We start from the raw sequence: 20,476 nt of genomic DNA, 5'->3' as shown, positions 1-20,476 counted from the left end.
TTCAACTCATTCAGAGATTTTGATGCAATTTTAGACGTATACACAAGATCAGGGTTGACAGCTTCAGGAGAAGAGAAGAAAATGAGATCCATTACTCCTGCTGGTGACTTCCAAAAATTCCCCTGACAGGTAGAATAGCAGTGACATAAAACAGCAATTGTCAAGTGTGTTCAGCATCAGGTCAAAACTTAAAACCAGCACGGACAAATGTAGAAATTCTGGCACACATGAGAATAAACTCCAAAGAAATTTCTTCAGGGTTTCCCCCTGGCCCCTAGAAGTTTTAAAGAAAGAAGTAGCTATAAACACAGAAAGCATTGTAGGGCAACTCCAAAATCCTTATTCAGACTTTTTCTCAAATGTAGCTCCCAGAGGCTTCAATGAGAATTCTCTTTTTCAGTTTTTGCAACACACCCCTCTGTGGCAAGATCAATAGAAGGACCTACAGGACAGCTTGGCCGTAAGCATGCTTTCCTGCACTCCCAGAGCACTAAATACTGGCACGAAGCGTTGACTGCTACAATGGACCTGTTCCAGCTCTCCCCTTTCTCCTTCAGAACTGCTCTGATCAATCTTACCATAAAATCAATCAATCAATCCATAAAACATGGTGCCACTGAATGCCAATATGTTGATTTTTGAATTTGCAGTAGATTTATAAACAATTACAGAACACTGCCAAAAGGAAACTGCTTAATCATACTTTATACCGTGTATAGTATCTCTCAGGTGCCTATTTTTTGAGTATAGATAGCACGCACAGATCAGCTTTTACCATCTCATTTTATATATTGTATAAAAAACAAGATGTTGTGCAAACATCAGAGCTACGTAGCGTTTGCAACAGTGGGAGTTGCCTGATTCCCCAGTCCCTCAAGCTGTGTCTCTATGGAGTAGAAACAATAAATAGATCAAAAGTACGAAGAATGCTTTGCTTTTCTGACTTAGGACTGCTCGATTTCTGAGCGAGTCAAACTCAGCAGGCACAGCTCTTTTTATGCTTCTGAAACACGACCAGGAACAGACAACGCAGACTTCATATCCACCATCCACCTCAACCCCAAACCCACCTGTACACGTTCTGCTGAGGAACCCATTCTGTGATAAAACCAGAGGCAAACCCACTAGACTTGGCACCAACAGGGGAATTTTTACTGACTCTGGCTGCATTCAGGTAACTTCTTGGTGCCCAGTGAGGCCCTAGCAGAGTTCCTACACCTGAACTCTTCCTTGAGGAAACGCCAGTCCCTGGACTGAGTACATGTTAATTACACAGTATGTAGCAGAGGAAAACATAGGAACAGGAATGTATTATCACAATGTTTCTTGGTTGCTTATGCAGCAGTAGTATGTGACTGCACAGCTGCCATTTTAGCACATCACTACTGTTACTTTCTGTATCATTTACCAAGATAATTCACATTATTTAGGTCAGCCAACCTAGGGGAGGCTTTCAGGGGATGAACCTGGGCTTGGATTCTTCTACCTAAAGCCTGTGTTAGATCAAATCATGACACTCACACCTAACTAGAACCGATTTAGCTTCAGCAGATGGAAAGGGATGTAATGCTGAGCTGCTGGGTGACTCAGCTCATCTCTGGGACTGCCAGCCTGCTTTTTCAATGCAGTCTTAAAAAAAGATGAAACAAACAGCACAGACCATTTCATTCTAGTTGGAAGCCAGCCTTATCCTGTTCCTCTCTTCACTACTATGTCAATGATTTTTCTAACAATAGCATATCAAGGGGCTAGATTATACCGTGCATTATGGCAAAAATCAACAGAAGGGAAACAAACAGAATGGGGAAATTAGAGTCAGCACTACCTTGTACCTGGAAATACAAGTTTCTGAAGCAGGATGCTTCAGTTGTAGCTTTCTTTTCCTTATAGTGACAAAGCTTCATCCTTACCTCTGAGTCACACTGAAAACTCAACACTGCAGGGCTGTCTGCAGACACACTTCCCATCTTCCTGGCACCGCGGTTCTGGCAGAGGAAGGGGTTTTCCACTCATTTTTCCCCTCTCTAAAAAAACATGAGAAAGAATATTAACAGCCTACACTTACAAAGCCTATTTCCTGGGATACGCAGTGGCATTATTTTAGAAGCTGAGGTATATTCCTTTATTAAAACATGGCAGAATAATTGATACCATCAATAATTAAATCTTAGGCTCAAACAGAACACAGGGGAGATTAGCATAAATCCATTGGCATGAAACAAGGTATGCCAGTTTGCATCAGTTAAGTATCCCATAACAATTTGTGTTTAGAAGCTGGCTGAATCTCTGACCAAACCCGCTGTGAATTTTTGCTCCTTTCTTCCCCAGCTCTGCAAGCTACACAAGCCACTTTTTGGGCAAAAGTCAAACCCAATCTCCCAGTTAAGCTAGAATTTATTAACACATGAAGCCACACCTGTGCTGCTGTACTTTGTGTATTCAATGTCTGAATAACGGATAACTGTTCTAACACGCATGAATGCAACTGCTACTGAAATTTAAATCACAAATTTTGAGTAAAATTTTGAGTAGAAGCCTCACTGCAGTGCTTGTAAATTGAGAACAATTTGATTGATCTTCATGGGGACACATTAGATTTGCAAATAAAATCTCTCATCGGCTCTACCGTGACGTAGTGATGCATAAACCTTTACCAGCTCTTAGCACAGTTCATTCCATCTCGCACGAGCTCAGAGGAAAAGGGACTGCAGCTTTGTACCTCTGACAGGCCATTGCTTTGCACAGCTTAATAATTCAAGTGTGCATTCAAGCACCCTGAAACCTACGGAAATGATGCCATACAAGAGGTAACAGTCTGTCTGAGATTACTAGAAGACAGTAGGAACATGATTAAATCAACCCTACTCTACCTTTAGTAGATGACTGGGATTAAGCAAACATATCTTTGTGCCAGAAATACTTATGTACCATTGCAATTAGTGACAGGCGTACAGATTAATTTATGTATATTACTAATCTTCCTCTTTAGGAAGCAATTAAGCATTTTTGAGGTATGTCTCTCTCCCAATAATGGCCTTCAACCCAAGCCTACATTTATTCCTTCAAGAAAACTTTGAAGAGTTTGTTTTGTAATAAATTTGCCCTTCTGACAAATTATTTGTGCTTTTTTGAGCACCTGATGAATTCCATGCTCGATATATTCGTAGTTTATTTTGATAAACATCGTTTTGGTTTAATCAACCAGTGGCTAGCAAGATGGGTCAGAGGCAGCTGCAATGCAGCTCTCCAGTTTTAGTCCCTGTATCAGCCAGCTTAGGCAGGATAATTAAGCACTCAGTGCCTACGGCCCATGTCTCAGACAGACTCACCTCTACAGAATTCCAAGGAAGAGGGGGAGCGAAGCGGGATAACTAGATAACTCAAGCATCCTCCTAGGATGAGCCATGCCCCATGTTCGCTCCTTCGTTCACGCAATTCCCTGGTTATTAGGAACCACCTGCAACACAGGGCACGGCGAGGGCAGCGGCAACGCGACGCGCCCACGTCCCTGGCAAAACCTGCGAACCGAAGGCACCAAAAATCGCTATTCGCGCGCGCGCTCGGGGGGGTTCGCGGTGCGGCGAGGGGCTGCGCGCACCCCAGGGGGCCCCGGGCCGCCCCGACACCCCGAAACGGCGCCTGCCGGGGCAGCGGTGCCGCGACGGGCTGGGGGGCGGCGGCCGGGCCCGAGGGAGGCCGGAGGGGACGGGGGGGGGGGGGGCCCGAGCCGACGGCTCGGGCCCCCCCCCCCCCCGTCCCCCCCGTCCCCCCCGTCCCCTCCGGCCTCCCTCGGGCCCGGCAGGGCGGTTCCCGCGCCCGCTGACAGGCAGCACCAGCGCCGCCCGCTCCGCAGGCGCGGAGCCGCGCGGGCCGTCCCTCAGCGCGCTGCCGCTGCTCCGCCCCGGCCCCGCCCGCCCTCCCCGCCGATAAATAGTGGCGGCCGCGCCGCGCCGTTCCGCACAGCAGCCGCTGGCTCCCGCCGCCGCCATGAGCACGTACGGCTACGACCCGTTCTTCCCCTCCTACAAGCGGCGGTACGCCGAGAGCCCCCGGCTCCACGTCTCGGCGATGCGCAGCGGCGGCGGCTACAGCTCGGCGCGCTCGGCGTACTCCAGCCTGTCGGCGCCCGTCTCCGCGGTGTCGGTGCGGCGTAGCTACGCCACTTCCAGCACGTCGGGCTCCCTTCTGCACTCCGTGGACAGCCTCGACCTGAGCCAGGTGGCGGCCATCAGCAACGACCTCAAGTCCATCCGCAGTCAGGAGCGGGCGCAGCTGCAGGACCTCAACGACCGCTTCGCCTGCTTCATCGAGCGCGTGCACGAGCTGGAGCAGCAGAACAAGGTGCTGGAGGCCGAGCTGCTGGTGCTGCGGCAGAAGCACGCCGAGCCCTCCCGCTTCCGCGCCCTCTACGAGCAGGAGATCCGCGAGCTGCGGCTGGCGGCCGAGGAGGCGGCGAGCGAGAAGCAGGCGCTGCAGGGCGAGCGGGAGAGCCTGGAGGAGACGCTGCGCGGGCTGCAGGCGCGCTACGAGGAGGAGGTGCTGAGCCGGGAGGACGCGGAGGCGCGGCTGCTGGAGGTGCGCAAGGGCGCGGACGAGGCGGCGCTGGCGCGGGCGGAGCTGGAGAAGCGGGTGGACAGCTTGCTGGACGAGCTGGCCTTCCTCAAGAAGGTGCATGAGGAGGAGCTGGCGGAGCTGCAGGCGCAGATCCAGTACGCGCACCTCTCCGTGGAGATGGACGTGTCGGCCAAGCCCGACCTCTCCGCCGCGCTGCGCGACATCCGCGCGCAGTACGAGAAGCTGGCGGCGCGCAACATGCAGAACGCCGAGGAGTGGTTCCGCAGCCGCTTCACCGTCCTCAGCGAGAGCGCCGCCAAGAACACCGACGCCGTCCGCGCCGCCAAGGACGAGGTCTCCGAGAGCCGCCGCCTGCTCAAGGCCAAGACGCTGGAGATCGAGGCCACCCGCGGGATGAACGAGGCGCTGGAGAAGCAGCTGCAGGAGCTGGAAGAGAAGCAGAGCGCCGACATCTCCGCCCTGCAGGTGAGGGGGGGTCGGGGTTTGCTGGGGGGGTCATCCTGGAAAGGGGGGCATGGCTTCTAGCTCACACATAAATTCTGTAACTGTACTACATACCTAACCTATAAAGAATCGTAAAATTATAATGTGAAATGCCACAGAGCTATAGTGTGTGATACATCGTGTATCCATATACTGATAAATCCTTGACTGTACCATTATAAAACCGGCATCCTTAAGCTAAAACCAGAAAAAGGACATAGAAGCCAAAACCGAAACAAACCTCATGCGTGCTTTAGTCCTTGGATAGCAGAAAATTGGGCTTTTAACATTAAGTAGGGACGGAACAATAAGGTGTATGTAGAAGGGTGGGAAAACCCTGCCAGGGAAGGTGGGATTTGGTAAGTGGTGCCTCTTTGGCTGAGGATGGAGCTGTTGGTTTTCTGTCTGCTAGAGCAAGATTAAGCTAATAGGATTAGAGAAATTCCTTGCAAGGTATTATTGCTAGACACAGGAGAATTGAGAATTTTACACTGTCGATATTGTTACTTCCAACAGGATACAATCAACAATTGGAGAACGAGCTGAGAACCACGAAGAGTGAAATGGCTCGATATTTGAAGGAATATCAAGATCTGCTTAATGTGAAAATGGCCCTGGACATCGAAATTGCAGCATATAGGTATGATGGGGGGAATATTTTAGTAAGTCAGAACTTGAATCAAGTTCATTTTCTCTCTTCAAGAGAATCCATTCTATTTGTCATTTCTCCAGCAGAGATTTTCATAGATAGTTGTCAGAGTTTAAACAGGTTTTCTCCATTGTCTTGCTGTTGGAAGAAGCAGTGCTTTTGAGGTAAAATATTTGCTTAAAGCAAAATATTTAGTGCAGCACACTTCAGTGAGTATAACAGTGTGTATGTATATGCATACAGAACTCCTGGTTCCACAATATATGATCTCTGTTCTCCATCTTTACAGGTAAAAATACCAGTTCTGTACTTAGAGCAAAGAGATTTTGTATCGGTGGACCTTTTTGATACAGATGGCTGTGTTCTCAAAATTGGAAATACCTTACCTGCTTTTAAGAACAGGCTTTGCTTCTAACTCACAGAAGCAATCTCCTGCAAAGCAAATATTTTACAGCAGAACTGCTGTTATGTAGCTCTTTAGTATTTTGTCCTAGATACTGCTAGAAAGGGCAAATGCCGAAACAGAGTTCCTGTGAATGCCACAAGGGGAATATTGAGAAGGTGGCAAGAAACCTTGCCTAATAGGTAAACATAACATCAAATTGCTTCATCTGCGTTGTTCTTTGCAACCCTACAGGCGACTAAAGTACACCTCTAACTTCACCTGCTGTGGAACCTAGTCCTAGAGGATTTTTTGCCCCGTTATTTCTCCTAAAAAGGAAAATTATTAATTCACCAGTAATGCCTACCTCAAACTTTTAAATTATTCCAAGAAGATAGGGTAGGATTGCCATGTAGCTACTCATTATGGGTTAGCTTTTGTGCTCCCAAGCATGCAGTCTCTAGGGCTTGTGCTGCTCAAAGCATAGTAGTATCTTGGTCTGTAGGTGAATCTGCTGAATGCTGCTGCAACATAACTATGTCGCTTCTATTTGCTTTTTTCTGCTAGGAAGCTACTGGAAGGGGAAGAGACCCGACTCAGTTTCACTAGTGTTGGAAGCATCACCAGTGGCTACACCCAGACTGCCCCAACTTTTGGCAGGTCTGCCTACAGTGGTCTCCAGTCCAGCTCCTACTTGATGACAACCCGTTCCTTCCCCACGTACTACTCCAGTCATGTTCAGGAAGAACAGATTGAAATAGAGGAAACAATTGAGTCTGCTAAAGTAGGAGAAGCCAAGGCAGCCCCTGCAGAGGAAGGTGAGGAGGAAGAGAAAGAGGAAGGTGAGGAAGAAGCAGGAGGTGAAGAGGCTGAAGAAGAGGAGGAAGGTACTTACAGTTACTTTCAAATCCCTCTCTTTCATGCTTCACCCTGCTCATATGGGGTAAAACCCAGAAATCCTGATGACTAGGTGTAATGATTAGACCCCTCTCATTGTCTGCTTACATGAGCAAAGGATTGTGGGATTAAGCACACAGCATTTAAGCAGGAAAGACTTGAGTATTGAATGGAAGGTAAGGTAAATGTTCGGTGTCAGGCAGATGATAGGACTGATTCTACTCCCTTGGAAATCACTGGGTGTTTTTCCATTCAAGTTACTGAAACCAACAATGAGAATACTTGAACATGCTATATCAATATAGCAGCAGACAGTACTTAGCTATTACAGGCATCCCCAAAAAGAAGGAACAAGAACATCCTGAGCTAAATACTAATTCCCAGAGAGTAACTTGTGATAGTGGGAGCATCAGCTGATGTTTGTGGATGTAGCTGTGGGGTTCAGCAGATAGCAATACCAATTGCCTGAGGTCCAGGTAGTTTTCTTGTTCAAGCAAAGTGTATGCCACTTCCTTGGTGCCCCATAATTTATTTATCAAACTCAAGGAAAATGTAAAAAGGAATGTTATCCAGAGTTGCTTTTCCCAACTTCAGTTGCATAGCTCTGAAGGATTTAACCTAAATATATCTGAAATGCATTGTTACCACTGAACTATTCAAGGAGTTTATTAGTGTAAAGATTAACTATAATGAAATGGTAGCTAAAGAGCCAGTTGGAGAGCAATGGCAAGATTCGTTTTTGAACTCAAATCTTTGGATAAGGCTTAAAGCAATGAGTCCAGTCAATTACTGTCTTTCAAGGCCATGATTTTTAAGAGGCCTATAAAGCGTTTCACTCTCTCTGAAACCTAAAATAAGTTGGTTGTGTAGTTTTGTTGGTCTCCCTTGCAAGTCCTAGATAAATGTCTCTGCTTTCATACAAAAATCAGTTGCCAGCCCCATCGTGTTTAGTTGGCTGCCATCTGAATGTGTGGGGTTGAAGGATGCAGGCGTGCTGGCTCTGGTTAAATTGGGATTAGGAACAGTCCATAGATGTGAAATATTTCTTGTTGCTTTCAAAGGTGCTAAGGAAGAATCTGAAGAAGCCAAAGAGGGTGAGGAAGAGGAAGGAGAAGGGGAAGAAACAGCAGCTGAAGAAGGAGAGGAGTCTCAGGAAACTGCTGAGGAAACTGCCGAGGAGGAAAAGGAAGAGAAAGAAAAGGAAGAGAAAGAAGCAGCAGGAAAGGAAGAGAGTGAAGTGAAAAAGAAGGCTTGATTTTTAGGCAGTCCAGCTTTCTCATCAGGTCAACAGAATAAATGATTGACTGAGCTAAAATTGCAGTCTCACATATTTAATTCAGTGACCACTGAGGTTTAAAGTTAATGATCTATGATGTCTCTCTCTGTGCAGAGTATCAGTATGCTTGCAGAGCACCCACTGGCTTGCTCCCTGAATGCTGCATGGTCTACACGTATGAATTCAGGGGTTATGTCTTTCATGGGTGATTCAGAACCTTAAAATTTAAAAAAGGGGGAAAAAATAAGTCCTGGGAATGAAAGTTATCTTTAACTTGCATTTAAAATAATTATGGAAACCTTGGGTGGGTAAAATAATGGAGGCTTCAATAAGTATGTGCAATAAAGCTAGTCAATAAAGTTACAGAAATGCTTACACAGATTCCTCGTGTGTGTCATGTGTCACTAATGGACTTTAAAGGTTGATAAAGTGCTACATCACACTCGGCTTTCAAGCCAGTGTAGCAGGATATGGGATGCTGGTTTCTATCTCTAGCTGGTATGCTTGGGGGACTGATAGGTGGACAAAGAATTTCTTGATGGGGCTGTAGAATTTCATGTGGAAATCTTACAATGGTAAAAATACACTGAAGTCTGAATGTGCTGTTGGCTTTGTGATGGGTCTCACGGGGCTGCTGTGTGCACACAAGCTCCCTTTTGCTTTACGAAAAAGGAAATTTTAGTAGCAACCAATACAGAAGCAAAATGGGTATTTGACAAAAGAATAATGGATAATGTAGGGAATGCAAACATCACATGGCTGTTAAACAGTGGTAGGAAGTTGTTTAATCTCTGACAGTTCAGTGGAAGAAGGGAAGAATGACTGCAGATATAGCTGAGGCTTGGAGCAAGGTCTGTATGTTTAAAAAAAAAAAAAAAGTGGCAAGGTTTTAAAGAGAAGGATAATGAGGTGGCAGTTCTCTGCTACTTGAAAGTGAGCTGCCTTCAGGGTGCTGTCTGAAGTCAATCCACTATGGGCTAAAGAGGCTCCTTTTCTACTGAGGATTTGGCAGGGCCTTTTAAAGCTTTGAGTATGAGACAAAGAAAGGTCTATCTGTGACCAGGCACAAAATAGGAACAGCTCAAAGAGCAAAGCCTGACAGTTCTGAAAGCAATGTCCTGTGGTCTGAGCCTCTATTTTCAATTAGCTAAAGTCGATGCATAAAATTAAACCTTGTGCTAAAGGTAAGTGCTAGACTAATGCTGCAAATTAAACCATTTAAAATAAACTAACTCCAGGAAAACCCACATTAAAACAGGCATTGCATGGCTGCACTAAAACTATGACAGTTGCTTTCAGTTAGATGCATTTTTTGCATAGGACTTGGGAGTAACTTCACTTTGCACACTGGCTTCATGGTGTCAGTGGACTGGCACTGGTTCTCCTCGATGGCTGTGTTCAGAGAGAAAGGAAGTGTCTTTTGTACAAACTTTAGAGGTGTTCCAAAAGCATCTCCCTTTTCAGTGTTGAAAGAGTTATGAAGATGATGATGATGGATGAGGTAAGAGCTTTAAACATTTATTTTCTTACATGTTCCCAGGAAAAACAGCAGGAAAAAGAGAAAAGAAAAAAAAAGCCTTCAGGAAAGTTTGAGTTTGTACTTGTATGTAGTAATTCCAGAAACTCCTGTTCAGGGAGTCCTGGAATCATTTCCAAATGCGCTGCTTTTTTTTTTTTTTCCTGCTTTCTTGTATTTTTTGATGCTTTTAAGAACCAGAAGGCAAGCAAGTAAATTAATTTTTCCTTTCTTCAACAATACCTCTTCTTTTAATTCTTTTCACATTTCCCTGCTGCTTTTAATGGAGATTTTTCTCCGTGTGTTTATGCAGACTTATTCTTACAAAGCAGATTTTGTTTTCCATCTCCAGGAAAGCAGTGGCGAGTATTTGTGGTACCATGAACCAGAGACTTGGCCATGCTCTTTGCTCAGCACTTTTAAAAGCTATTGATTGGAGACCTGCTCCTTCTGGAGTGCGATAGCCCGCTTCAAACTGCAGAATATTGAGTCTAAGAGATGATACTTGGAAATCCACCTGAGTGCTCCATCAGAAAATGCTTAGCATGGCACTTCAGTTGGCAGAGAGGTTCTGCTCCTGCAGAGCCAAAAATGATACGCACAGATCAGAACTCATCGCAGCCAGTAAAGCCAAACCACTGTTAAATAGATTGGTGTATATTAAAACCACTGCCCCTATCTTGCCTTTCTCCAAGCACTCTGAGCTCCTTTTAACTTTGCAATATCTGGTTTTTCTTCCTCTTTCATGTGTTTTTTTGCAGATAAACTTCATTCAGTCCTTTGTATCCCTTTCCCTTCTGGGAAGCAATACAGCTCGCAGCTCTCCAAATCTTTGCAACCAGGCTGCTAGGGATGCTCTCAGACCAGCACACGGAGAGATACACCAGCAAACGCATTTCTCCTTGCAGTGTATCAATCTGATCCCCACTCCTTATGTTATTTTTAATGTATTGCAGCTAGAGGAGAGATGTCACGACTCTGCAGGGAATGTGTGAGTCGCAGCCGTGACAATGAGCTGCAGAGAGCGACGAGCTGCAGTGACCGTCCAGCCTGGGTTGTCACCCCTACTCCTGACTTGCTGCTAAGGTTAAACTGGTGGGACGGAGGATGGAAGAGTGGGTTTTTGTGCCAAGATGCTCTCAGGGTTGTGGGGATCCTGCTGGCAACCCTTGTTTTACCTTTGAAAATCCAGGAGCTCGCTTTGACGCAATGCAGTAAAAGCAGGCAGAGGGAGACACGACAGAAACTTTAACCCAAGTTGCAGCTGCAAGTAAAGCTGCGAGTCTGACCCCAAATTTTCTCTCGCTGCTTGAGCAGACGGGGTCTGCATCAGGCTGAGATCTCATCACAGGGAAGAGACAAATTGTATTTGTCCTGAGTGCTTTTCTTGAGACACACACTCGCCCCTCTTCCACTGGGCAAAAGGAAAACTTGTACTGGTATAGTATCCAGATTCAAGGAATTTAGCTTCTAGTAACTAAATAATTGACAGTTCATGGTTTGCTGCCTTGCTAGGTTAGTTAAGGGTAGTTTAATCCTGAACAGAGGAGGAAGAAAGCCCACACGTGAATGGGAAAAGCACGAACCCTGATGCCTGGAGAAAGTTCTGGCACCTGACTCAGCTCCCTGGCAAATGCAACCTATTTGTGTTTCGTAACACTTCCCAGTTTCTTTCCACCTGGAATTTAGTTTGGGGACGGTGCAAATCTCTTAAGCACGCCTCCTCCACAGCTGTATGGTAAAAAGATCCTGGTTTAGAGCTCTCCAGCTCCTGAAGTCGCGGGGGTCTTGGTGGTCCACCTTAAATAAGATGCACAAATCTTCACAGTAACTTCCATTAATTAATGTTTTTCCCTTCGTCTTTCGTATTGATCAATGAACTTCTGTGTCTGAAAGTAATTAATCTCTTCGCTGGTTATGCAGAGTCTGAAGAAGTAATTGGTGCAGAACAGGCAAATAACATACTATTTATGCATCTCTGCCCTGGAATTATGCTATCTTTTGAAACTGTTTGATTGCAGATGTCAGTAGACAAAACCTCTTGGCAACATTAAATATTAATCAGTTCTTATAGTTTTATAAATATTTAGAAATGTGTTAACCAGTTGCTTATTTCTCTTAGGATTTGATGGAAACATTTGCAGTGGGAAATAGGCTAAACTCACAAATTTATTTGTATGTTAGAGCAGAGGAAAAAAAATGCAGTTCTCGGTGATAACTGATGGCTGAACTATGTTTTGGGTGGAAAAAGGGGGAGAAATGAGGATGTTTTGAAATACACCATGGCCAGGAGTTTGCCTCCCATGCTGTCTGTGCAGTGACTTCCCAAAACCATCCCAGAAAGCCGACGTACCCTGGGCAGAAGTGTTGGTGCAGCCCTTTGTACAAGAAACTGCAATCCTCGTTGGGCTGCCAATGTGCAAGCAGAATCAGAACCCCAGAAATAATCATCTCTATGTCCTTGTACCTACATCCTGCCAGAACTGAAAATAAAAAAATAACATGAAAAATAGCTAGTCAGTTTGAGATCCCACCTGCACCTGCGTAAGCCCACGTTAATGGTGGTGTTCAGTCTCCCACTGACATCAACATTTAATTCACTGTACAAGGTGACCTTTCTTGGTCTGGATGCTGAAGATGCCTGACTTCCTATGCTGAGGGGTGGTAGCCCACTGGCTTTGCAGTTTGTGACATTTTAGCAGATTCTGGAACTTATTTGGAAGCACGCAAAGAGAAAGTTTGATGTTAAATATTGGTCTCTGGTGTAGTTTTTGTTTCTAGTTGCGGTGTTGTCTCGAAAATTTTATTAGATCCAAGAGAAAAATTGCTTCAACGCTCACAAGCCATTGGGCAAGTCTCTATTTTAACATAGCTTGCTGCAACCTCTTCCTGACAGTAGGTGAGTGTGACTGGGCTACTTAACTCCTTATTCCTAAAGGTGTGGGTATTTTTATGTCACATACACATGTAACTTTCACAATAAGCTCACTACAGAGAAGCTGCTATTTAATTTGCTAACTCTGCTTTAATTAAACGTCACTCAGCCAGCAAGCTGTTGAGCACCGATTTCCATTATTGATATCAGCAGGAGAAACATTTATTACTTTCCTACACAAAGACATTCAGATTTATTTGAAAGCCTTATCTGCTGTGGACTTTTTACAATTTCTCCAGTGAAGGACATGCAGAACCCTTTCAATTAAAAACTACTTGATCTTCAATTATTGATAGCATAAAGAACTGGAAGGCATGTGCAAATCATACAGATTTTGATCAGACTCTCAATTAGTCAACAGATTTCGGGACAGTCCATGTGCTGAACCCAGGCTTAAAAATCATTTGCTTTTCTTTGCTAGTTATGGTAGGTAAGGCAGGAGCAGCGTTCTTTGCTTTCCTTTTGAAATGTAATAGAAATAAACTCAATAATAATCCCATAATAAGATATATTAATTCCTTGGAGTTGGGGCCCTCCTCTTTTCCCCTTTGTTTCATTTGTCTCCATTTATTTTCCATGTAGTGGGATTTTAGAGGGCCCTTTCTTCTTAATAAAGCCAACCTGCAAGTAGCCAACATCAGGAGGCCTTTCTATTGAAAACAGAAAAATTCTTTAGTTTGGTTTTATCTGTCAGTCACACCAGGTACAATCTGAGCCCTACCTAGCCCCAGTTCAGAACCTGCAAGGGTCTCATTTCTACAGCGATTTTTGAATGGAAAAATATGTAAAAAGCAAGTTAGGAATATTTTTCATACTCAATACTGGTGTAACCCCTAAGACAGTTTCCTTCCAGGAATTTATTTGCTCTTTTTATAATTTTGCATTTAGAGGCAGATTGTACTTGTTGATCATTTTAGACAGAGAACCAATAAGGATGTTCCCATATAATTAAGGCAGGATGAGAAAAAATAATCAGAAACTACCCTATTTTGATGAACACATAGTGTCTTGGTAGAGATTACTTAATTGGTCTTTGCACACTTAAGTGACAAACGAGTGCCATAGAAGATGCCAGGACCAGTGTGGCTCACAGACAGGCTCGCTTCGCAGGGAAATCAGGGAAGGATCTGGAAATTGCATCTTGAAGGCTCTCCTTGCATGTTGAGGCTAGTGTGTGGGGAGGAAAGCTATATCTGCAGCAGAGTTTAACACTTTCACACTTAGTGCAGGCAGGATCGCTCAGATAAGCGATGTTAGCAGCGCATGGCTCAGACACCTCCTCACTTCAAGAGCAATTGCAACCCCTCTAAGCACCTAAAGGCCCAGCAGCAGAATTCAATAGATTCATCTTTACTCTAGAAAGCACTGGATATGGCTCTTAAGTATTTGCTTAAACCATGCTCAAGTATTTGTGTTGCATTATAGGAAATTTGTTCATCACATCCAATTCAAACACGTTTTCTAAATGAAGACACTAAGGAAAAACCTCAAGGAACTTCTCAACCCACACAACTGTGTTCCCATTCAGGACAGAGTATCAAACTTCGGGGAAGGATCTGAGTTGGAAAAAAAGTCAGACAAGTCATGTTTTCAGTATTGACCTTTATTGAGCAAGAACTGCTGTGACTTTTACATCAAACAACAAAAGGTTGCGTACTGTGCATGTCAACTAGGTTCTCCCATGAGCAAAAGTCCACCCTAATTGCACCAGTGAGGTAAACATAATTATTTATAAGTAGCTTTTTTTTTTTTAAGGCTAGGAGAGTTCTGGTTCTCATGAATATTCTATTACTGTTTTCTGTTTGTTTTTGGCTCAGTTGGTTCTTTGCATAATACATCTTAAGTCGTTCCTCAGATATGTCCCTCCAACAGCTCAGGAAATTCAAAAGCTTCCTTTGCACATTTCATCTCATGCACTATTATTAGTATTTATTTTTTAGAACCCCAAGCTCTGTGGAGGGAGCACATCTTGAGCCTGCATGCATTCCCCCCCCCTCCCCTATATTGCACAAAAAAGTAAAATACTGTGTGTCTGGAGCCTCCATGAGAGAACCCGTTCTGCTTTGAAGCCGTCACTCACATGCATTTTGCAGCTGTCATATGGCTTAACCTTTTGCACCGACCCAAGCTCTTTAATTTTTTTTAATTTAGCTATGATTTATTTTATTCGGTCTCTTTAATCTCTTTTACTACAGCATGTGAAGTAACTTTCTCCACTTTCTTGGTGGACACTAATTTCTCCTCAAAGCTTTCTTCATGTTCCTCTACCTTCTGAGTGACTGTCACTGACTTCGTGATGTACGTGGTTGTACTGTCCCCACCTTCAGCAGTGATCTTCTCTGCTTTTTGGTTACTACAATTTTCTCACCCTTATCATCAATTGGGCTCACATCTAGGCCATTGGTGACAACTCCCTTGTCTTCCTCCTCAACCTCCTTCTCTTTGGATTTTTCCTCCACCTCCCCATTCACTGCAATGTCTTCTTTCCTGGACCCTTTCTCTACCTCTGCACTAACTTTTGTTACCTTTGTGACAGTGATGGTCTCCTCCACCACAGCCTTTTCATCTTTGACTGGGGAGGCTGGCTTCTCTGGAGTCGCCGGCTTTTCGGGAGAGCGGGGCTTTTCTGGGGTCGCTGGCTTTTCGGGAGAACGAGGCTTTTCTGGGGTTGCCGGCTTTTCAGGAGAACGAGGCTTCTCTGGAGTCGCCGGCTTTTCAGGAGAACGAGGCTTCTCTGGGGTTGCTGGCTTTTCAGGAGAACGAGGCTTCTCTGGGGTCGCCGGCTTCTCCGGGGTCACTGCTTTCTCTGGAGTTGCAGGCTTCTCCGGGGTCGCAGGCTTCTCCGGGGTCACTGCCTTGTCTGGAGAGGTTACCTTTGGTGTCGCTGGCTTCTCTGGAGATGCTGCTTTCTCTTCCTCCTTGGCTGGTTTCTCACCACCTTTCTCCACCTTCTGATCTTTTCCTGCTTCTGCAGCTGCTTCTTTCTGGACAGCCTTGGCCGGCTCTGTTACAGGGGATTTAGGGGGTGACTTTGAGGGAGGTGTTTTGACCTTCTCTACCTTTGCTGCTACCTCTTCAGCTTTGCCCTTGACCTCAGCTTCTTCCCCCTCTTCCCCAGCCTCCTCCTCTTCTTCCTTTCCTCTATTTCTTCTTTCTCAGAACCTCCTTCTTCCGCTGCATCAGATTTTGCAGCTTCTTCTTCCTCCTCTGCTTCTTCTTCCTCCTTCTCTTCCTCAGGTGCAGCTGCTTGTTCTGCAGCGGCCTTCTCAGAAACAATTTCTTCCTCTACAGCTGCTTCTTCTGCTTTTTCTTCCTCCTGTTCTTCTTGCTGGGCCTTGGCTGCCATTTCTTCGGCAATAGCTGCTAGGGCATCTTCCATTTCAGACTTTTCATCCTCTACCTTTGTCTCTTCAATGATTTCTTCTACAAACTTGTGCTGGACCTTCAGCTTTGGTGGTTCAATTTTTGTTTTCTGAATTTTAGTGGATGCTATTGTGACAGATGGTTGCCTGTGTGTGAATATGGGTCCAGTAATGCTTCCAGAGAAGGCACTGAATCTTGTCTCTTCACCCTCCAGCAGCTTCCTAAGGGAATTGGGAGAAGGAAAAAAAAATATTAGCATAAAACCCAACATAAGGGACAGCTATTAGAATATTTCTATCAGCAGGATGAAACCAGTTTGTATGTGGAATATGCTAGAGCTGATCAGCATAATCCATTGCTCACAGCCCCATTTTCACTTTCCTTGATTCAGTTCTTTTGGTAAATTCATATTCAGCAAGCAGCTTTTAGCTTGGTTTGCATGTGGCAAGTGCAGCACCTTTGGCAGATCAGTCTAAATGCATCCTTAATGTCAAAAAACTTTAGCACAGTGTAAGTCAGCACAGAGTATGGCAAAATAATTGACCCCTAGGACGTGTTACAACTTTAGCAAACTGATAGTCTGACACAGCCAACAGACCCAAATCAAATATTGTGGCTGAGATCTTCAAAGCCAATTAGAGTGTATGTCCTAGTTTGATAGTTTGGGCATCCACCTTTCTTGTGTGGCTATGAAAACTGAAGACTTCAGACTTCTGTTCCTCTAACTTTGGCAACAAACAGCTGTAGACCCTCAGGTATCTGTGTGTTTGTATGAGCCACCTCAGGAATTTAAGCAGATCTGGAGATGTATTTTTTTTTGTTTGTTCTTACTTTTCTTATATTCCAATGCCTGTTTTTCATCTAAGCCTGTGACCCAGAAAAGTCAGCAGCTCTCCAATGAGAGTTATAAAGTGATGCAAAGGAGACTAAAAAAAACCTGCCAGGTGATGGCAATAGCAAGCAGTGTTCCTGCTCCAGATTAGAGCGGATGCCTTTAAAGGAAAGTTGAGCAAGAAAAGCGAAAGTGTTTGTGACAAGCAGATGAGCACTCCCTGCTTGAAACCATGATCAAGCAAGTGCACTGTCTCTCTCAAGTGATAAAAGGGGATTCAGGTGATAAGCACCACTTGCTTGGCATATGCAAAGCAAACGGGAATTAAAAATAAACTTGTCTTTTACCGCATCTTTTGCTTTTGTAAACAAGGGCAGAATGCGGCACCTTGTGCTGGTGCACTGAGTCATGCTGCCCTGCACCCACTGAGCTCCCTGGGAGCTTTGCCACCGATTACCAGAGCTGGTCCCTAACGAACTCCAGGTTCTTACTGGAAACGCTCCTTAGATCTGCGTAGATTTTGAAATGGTTGTAGTAATTTAGTCAAGCTCCAATTTTACTTGTGTTCACTGCATGCAGATACTTCTTATCTGTGACAAAGCTTCCCAAGCCAGCAGCATCTGCAGTGCTATTAATATTCCAGACATGTCCGCAGTGATCCTACTGTACCTGTATGCAGCAATTTCAATATCCAGGGCCATCTTGACATTGAGGAGGTCCTGGTATTCCCTCAAGTGACGTGCCATTTCCCACTTTGTTCCTCTAAGCTCGTTCTCCAGCTGATGAATCGTGTCCTGCAACAGAGACCCAGAAAACCTCTGAGACACAGACAGACGCTTCACGCAGAGACAGGGCAGAAAAAGTTTTCAAAAAGGACTTCCAGAAACTCATTCCCGGGGAGGCAGTACCAGGATCACCGCAGGACCCACCCGGCTCCCACCGACACCCCCCTCCCCCTGCAGCCAGCCCTCGGGATGGGGCCCAGCCCCGCAGCCGGCGCCTCCCCCTGCGCTCCCCCCGCATCCCTCGCTGCGGAGCCGGTACCCGGGCACCGCCGCCGTCCCCCCCGTGCCCGGCGCAGCCTGGGAGGCCCTCCCCGCTACCTGGTAGGTGCTGAGGTCGTTGTTGTGGCGCTCCTCGATGTCGCTGAGCTGCCGCTCCAGCGACTCCTTGGTGCCGCGCACCGACTCCAGCTCGATGCTCTTGGACTGCAGCTGCCGGCGGTACTCGGCGATCTCCTCCTTGGCGGAGCGGATGGCCTCCTTGTTCTGCTCGGCCGCCTCCGTCAGCTTGGCGTAGCGGCACTTGAACCACTCCTCGGCCTGGTGCATGTTGTGGTCGGACTGGCACTCCAGCTGGGCGCGGATCTCCTTCAGCGCCGTGGTCAGGTCGGTCTTCAGGTAGTCCTTCCTCTCCACGGTGGCGTGGGACGCCTGGAGCTGCGCCAGCAGCTCGGCCACCTCCTCCTCGTGGTTGCCCCGCAGGAAGGCCACCTCGTCCTGCAGCGACTGCACCTTCTTGTCCAGCTCCGCCCGCATCAGCGAGGCCTCCTCCATCTCCTTGCGCAGGGCGCGGATGGTGGCCTCCGTCTCGTCGCGCAGCCGCGCCTCATCCTCGAAGCGCTCCCGCAGGCGCTGGATGTCCTCCTCGATGTGCTCCGAGTCCAGCTGGATCTGCGCCTTCTCGTGGCTCACCTGCTCCAGGGCTCCGCGCAGCTCCCGCAGCTCCTGCTCGTAGGCGTCGCTCAGCTGCGCCCGCCCGGCGTGTTTCTGCCGCAGCGCCGCCAGCTCCGCCTCGATCTCCTTGTTCTGCTGCTCCAGGTAGTGCACCTTCTCGATGTAGCCGGCGAAGCGGTCGTTCAGCCCCTGCAGCTGCTCCTTCTCGTTGGAGCGGCTCAGCTTCAGCTCCGCCGCGCCGTTCAGCAGCGAGGACTGGCTGACGTCCAGGCTCTCGGCGGAGCTCAGCACCGTGGAGCCGTAGGCGGCCCGCGGCCCCCCCAGGTTGGGGCGCTTGTAGGAGGAGGAGACGGTGCTGCCCGAGCCCCGGGACCACGACTGCGAGCGGAAGCCGCTGGACGGGGAGGCGCTGGCGCGGCTGTAGGTGGCCCGGGTCTCGGTCACCCGGCGGTACGAGGGGTTGCCCAGGGGCTCCATCGTGTAGCTCATGGTGGGGCACTCGGGGGTGGCGGGCGGCAACGCGGCGCTGCTCCGGCGGCCGCCGCCCCTTATATAGCCCCGCCGGGCGGCAGCGGGGCGGCCCCGCACACGTGTGCGGGGGGCGGCATCCCCCCCCCGGCCCTGCCCCGGCCCCGCCTCCCCGGCCCCGCCTCTCGCCTCCCCCGCTCCTGCCCCCTGCCCCGGCTCCCCCTTCCCTTCCCGCTCCCCCTGCCCGGCCCCTCAGCCCCTGATGCCCCCCTATGCCCCTTCCCCATTCCCCCCTTCCCCTTGCTTCCCCCCCTCCCTTCTTCCTCTTTCCCCTTCTCCCTTCCCGCTGCTCCTCCTTCCCCCTTTCCCATCCCTTTCCCTGTCTCCCCTCCCCCCTTCCCTTCTCTCTCCCCCTGTTCCCCCTTCCCCCTGCTCCTTCCCTCTGGCCCTGCTCCCCTCTTCCCCCTTCCCTAGGCTATCACCTTATTTCTTTTATTTCTTTTATTTCTTTTATTTCTTTTATTTCTTTTATTTCTTTTATTTCTTTATTTATTTCATTTATTTTATGTTTCTTTCTTTTCCTTCTTTTCTTTTCTTTCCCTTCTTTTTCTTTCCTTTCTTTCTTTTCTCTCTCTTCTTTCTTTTCCTTCTTTTCTCTCTTTTCTCTCTCCGCCCCCCCCGCAGCCCCCCTCCCGCAGCGGCCATGGCGGAGCGGAGCGCGGTGCCGACACCGGGCCGCTGCCGGGGGCGGTGGAGCAGCGCCCGGCGGAGCCCGCAGGGTAGGGCCGGGGCCGGGGCCGGGGCCGGGGCCGGGGCCGGGGCCGGGGCCGGGGCCGGGCTCGGGGTGGCACCGGGGTGGCACCGGCGGCTGCAGCACCACGGGCAGCTCCCGCCGGGCGCGGGGGGCAGCGGGGGCCGCCCTGCACCGGGGCGAGCTGCGGTGGGCAGGAGGCAGAGGGGTCCCAAGATGCAGCCCCCCCCCCCCCCCCCCCCCCCATCCCCCTTCTCCAGGCGGGGTCTGACATTTGAAGGTCAAAAGCGGGCAGAGAAGGGAGGGTGGGTTTACTGGGTGGGTGTCCTGGGTGGGTGCCCTGGGTAGGTTCACTGGGTGGGTGCCCTGGGTGGGTTCACCGGGTGGGTGTCCTGGGTGGGTTCACTGGGTGGGTGCCCTGGGTGGGTTCACCGGGTGGGTGCCCTGGGTGGGTGCCCTGGGTGGTTGCCCTGGGTTGCTTTGCGGCAAGGAGCGCTCCCTGCAAAGGCTTCGCCTCCGTTTGGGGCGGAGGACAGGCGCAGGAAGCGGGAGCTGCAGCAGGAGGCTGGGTGCAGCCGTTGCAGTGCTAGAGCAGCCGGGCAGTAAACAAGAGTTTGAAAGAACCCCCCTGGCATCCAAAATCCTTGATCTTGAGTCTTCTTCCCCTGCCTTT

General features: G+C 48.0%; 2 protein-coding genes across 2 annotated transcripts; one reads left to right on the top strand and one right to left on the bottom strand.

Moving 5' to 3' along the window:
- Positions 1-3,987: 3,987 nt before the first annotated feature.
- On the top strand, positions 3,988-8,241 carry LOC147526671 (neurofilament light polypeptide-like). The gene is given in 5 exon segments (XM_086628203.1): positions 3,988-5,040; positions 5,575-5,584; positions 5,587-5,698; positions 6,657-6,976; positions 8,048-8,241. Coding segments are annotated over 5 exon segments (1,689 nt in total).
- A 6,635-nt stretch (positions 8,242-14,876) lies between these two features.
- LOC104371744 (neurofilament medium chain) lies at positions 14,877-19,073 on the bottom strand. The gene is given in 5 exon segments (XM_086627994.1): positions 14,877-15,055; positions 15,058-15,852; positions 15,855-16,297; positions 17,578-17,702; positions 18,012-19,073. Coding segments are annotated over 5 exon segments (2,604 nt in total).
- Between the last annotated feature and the right edge of the window lie 1,403 nt (positions 19,074-20,476).

The sequence above is a fragment of the Tauraco erythrolophus genome, chromosome 29, assembly GCF_009769465.1.
Source record: "Tauraco erythrolophus isolate bTauEry1 chromosome 29, bTauEry1.pri, whole genome shotgun sequence".
Lineage (NCBI taxonomy): Eukaryota > Metazoa > Chordata > Aves > Musophagiformes > Musophagidae > Tauraco > Tauraco erythrolophus.
This window is presented reverse-complemented; position numbering and strand designations above follow the sequence as displayed.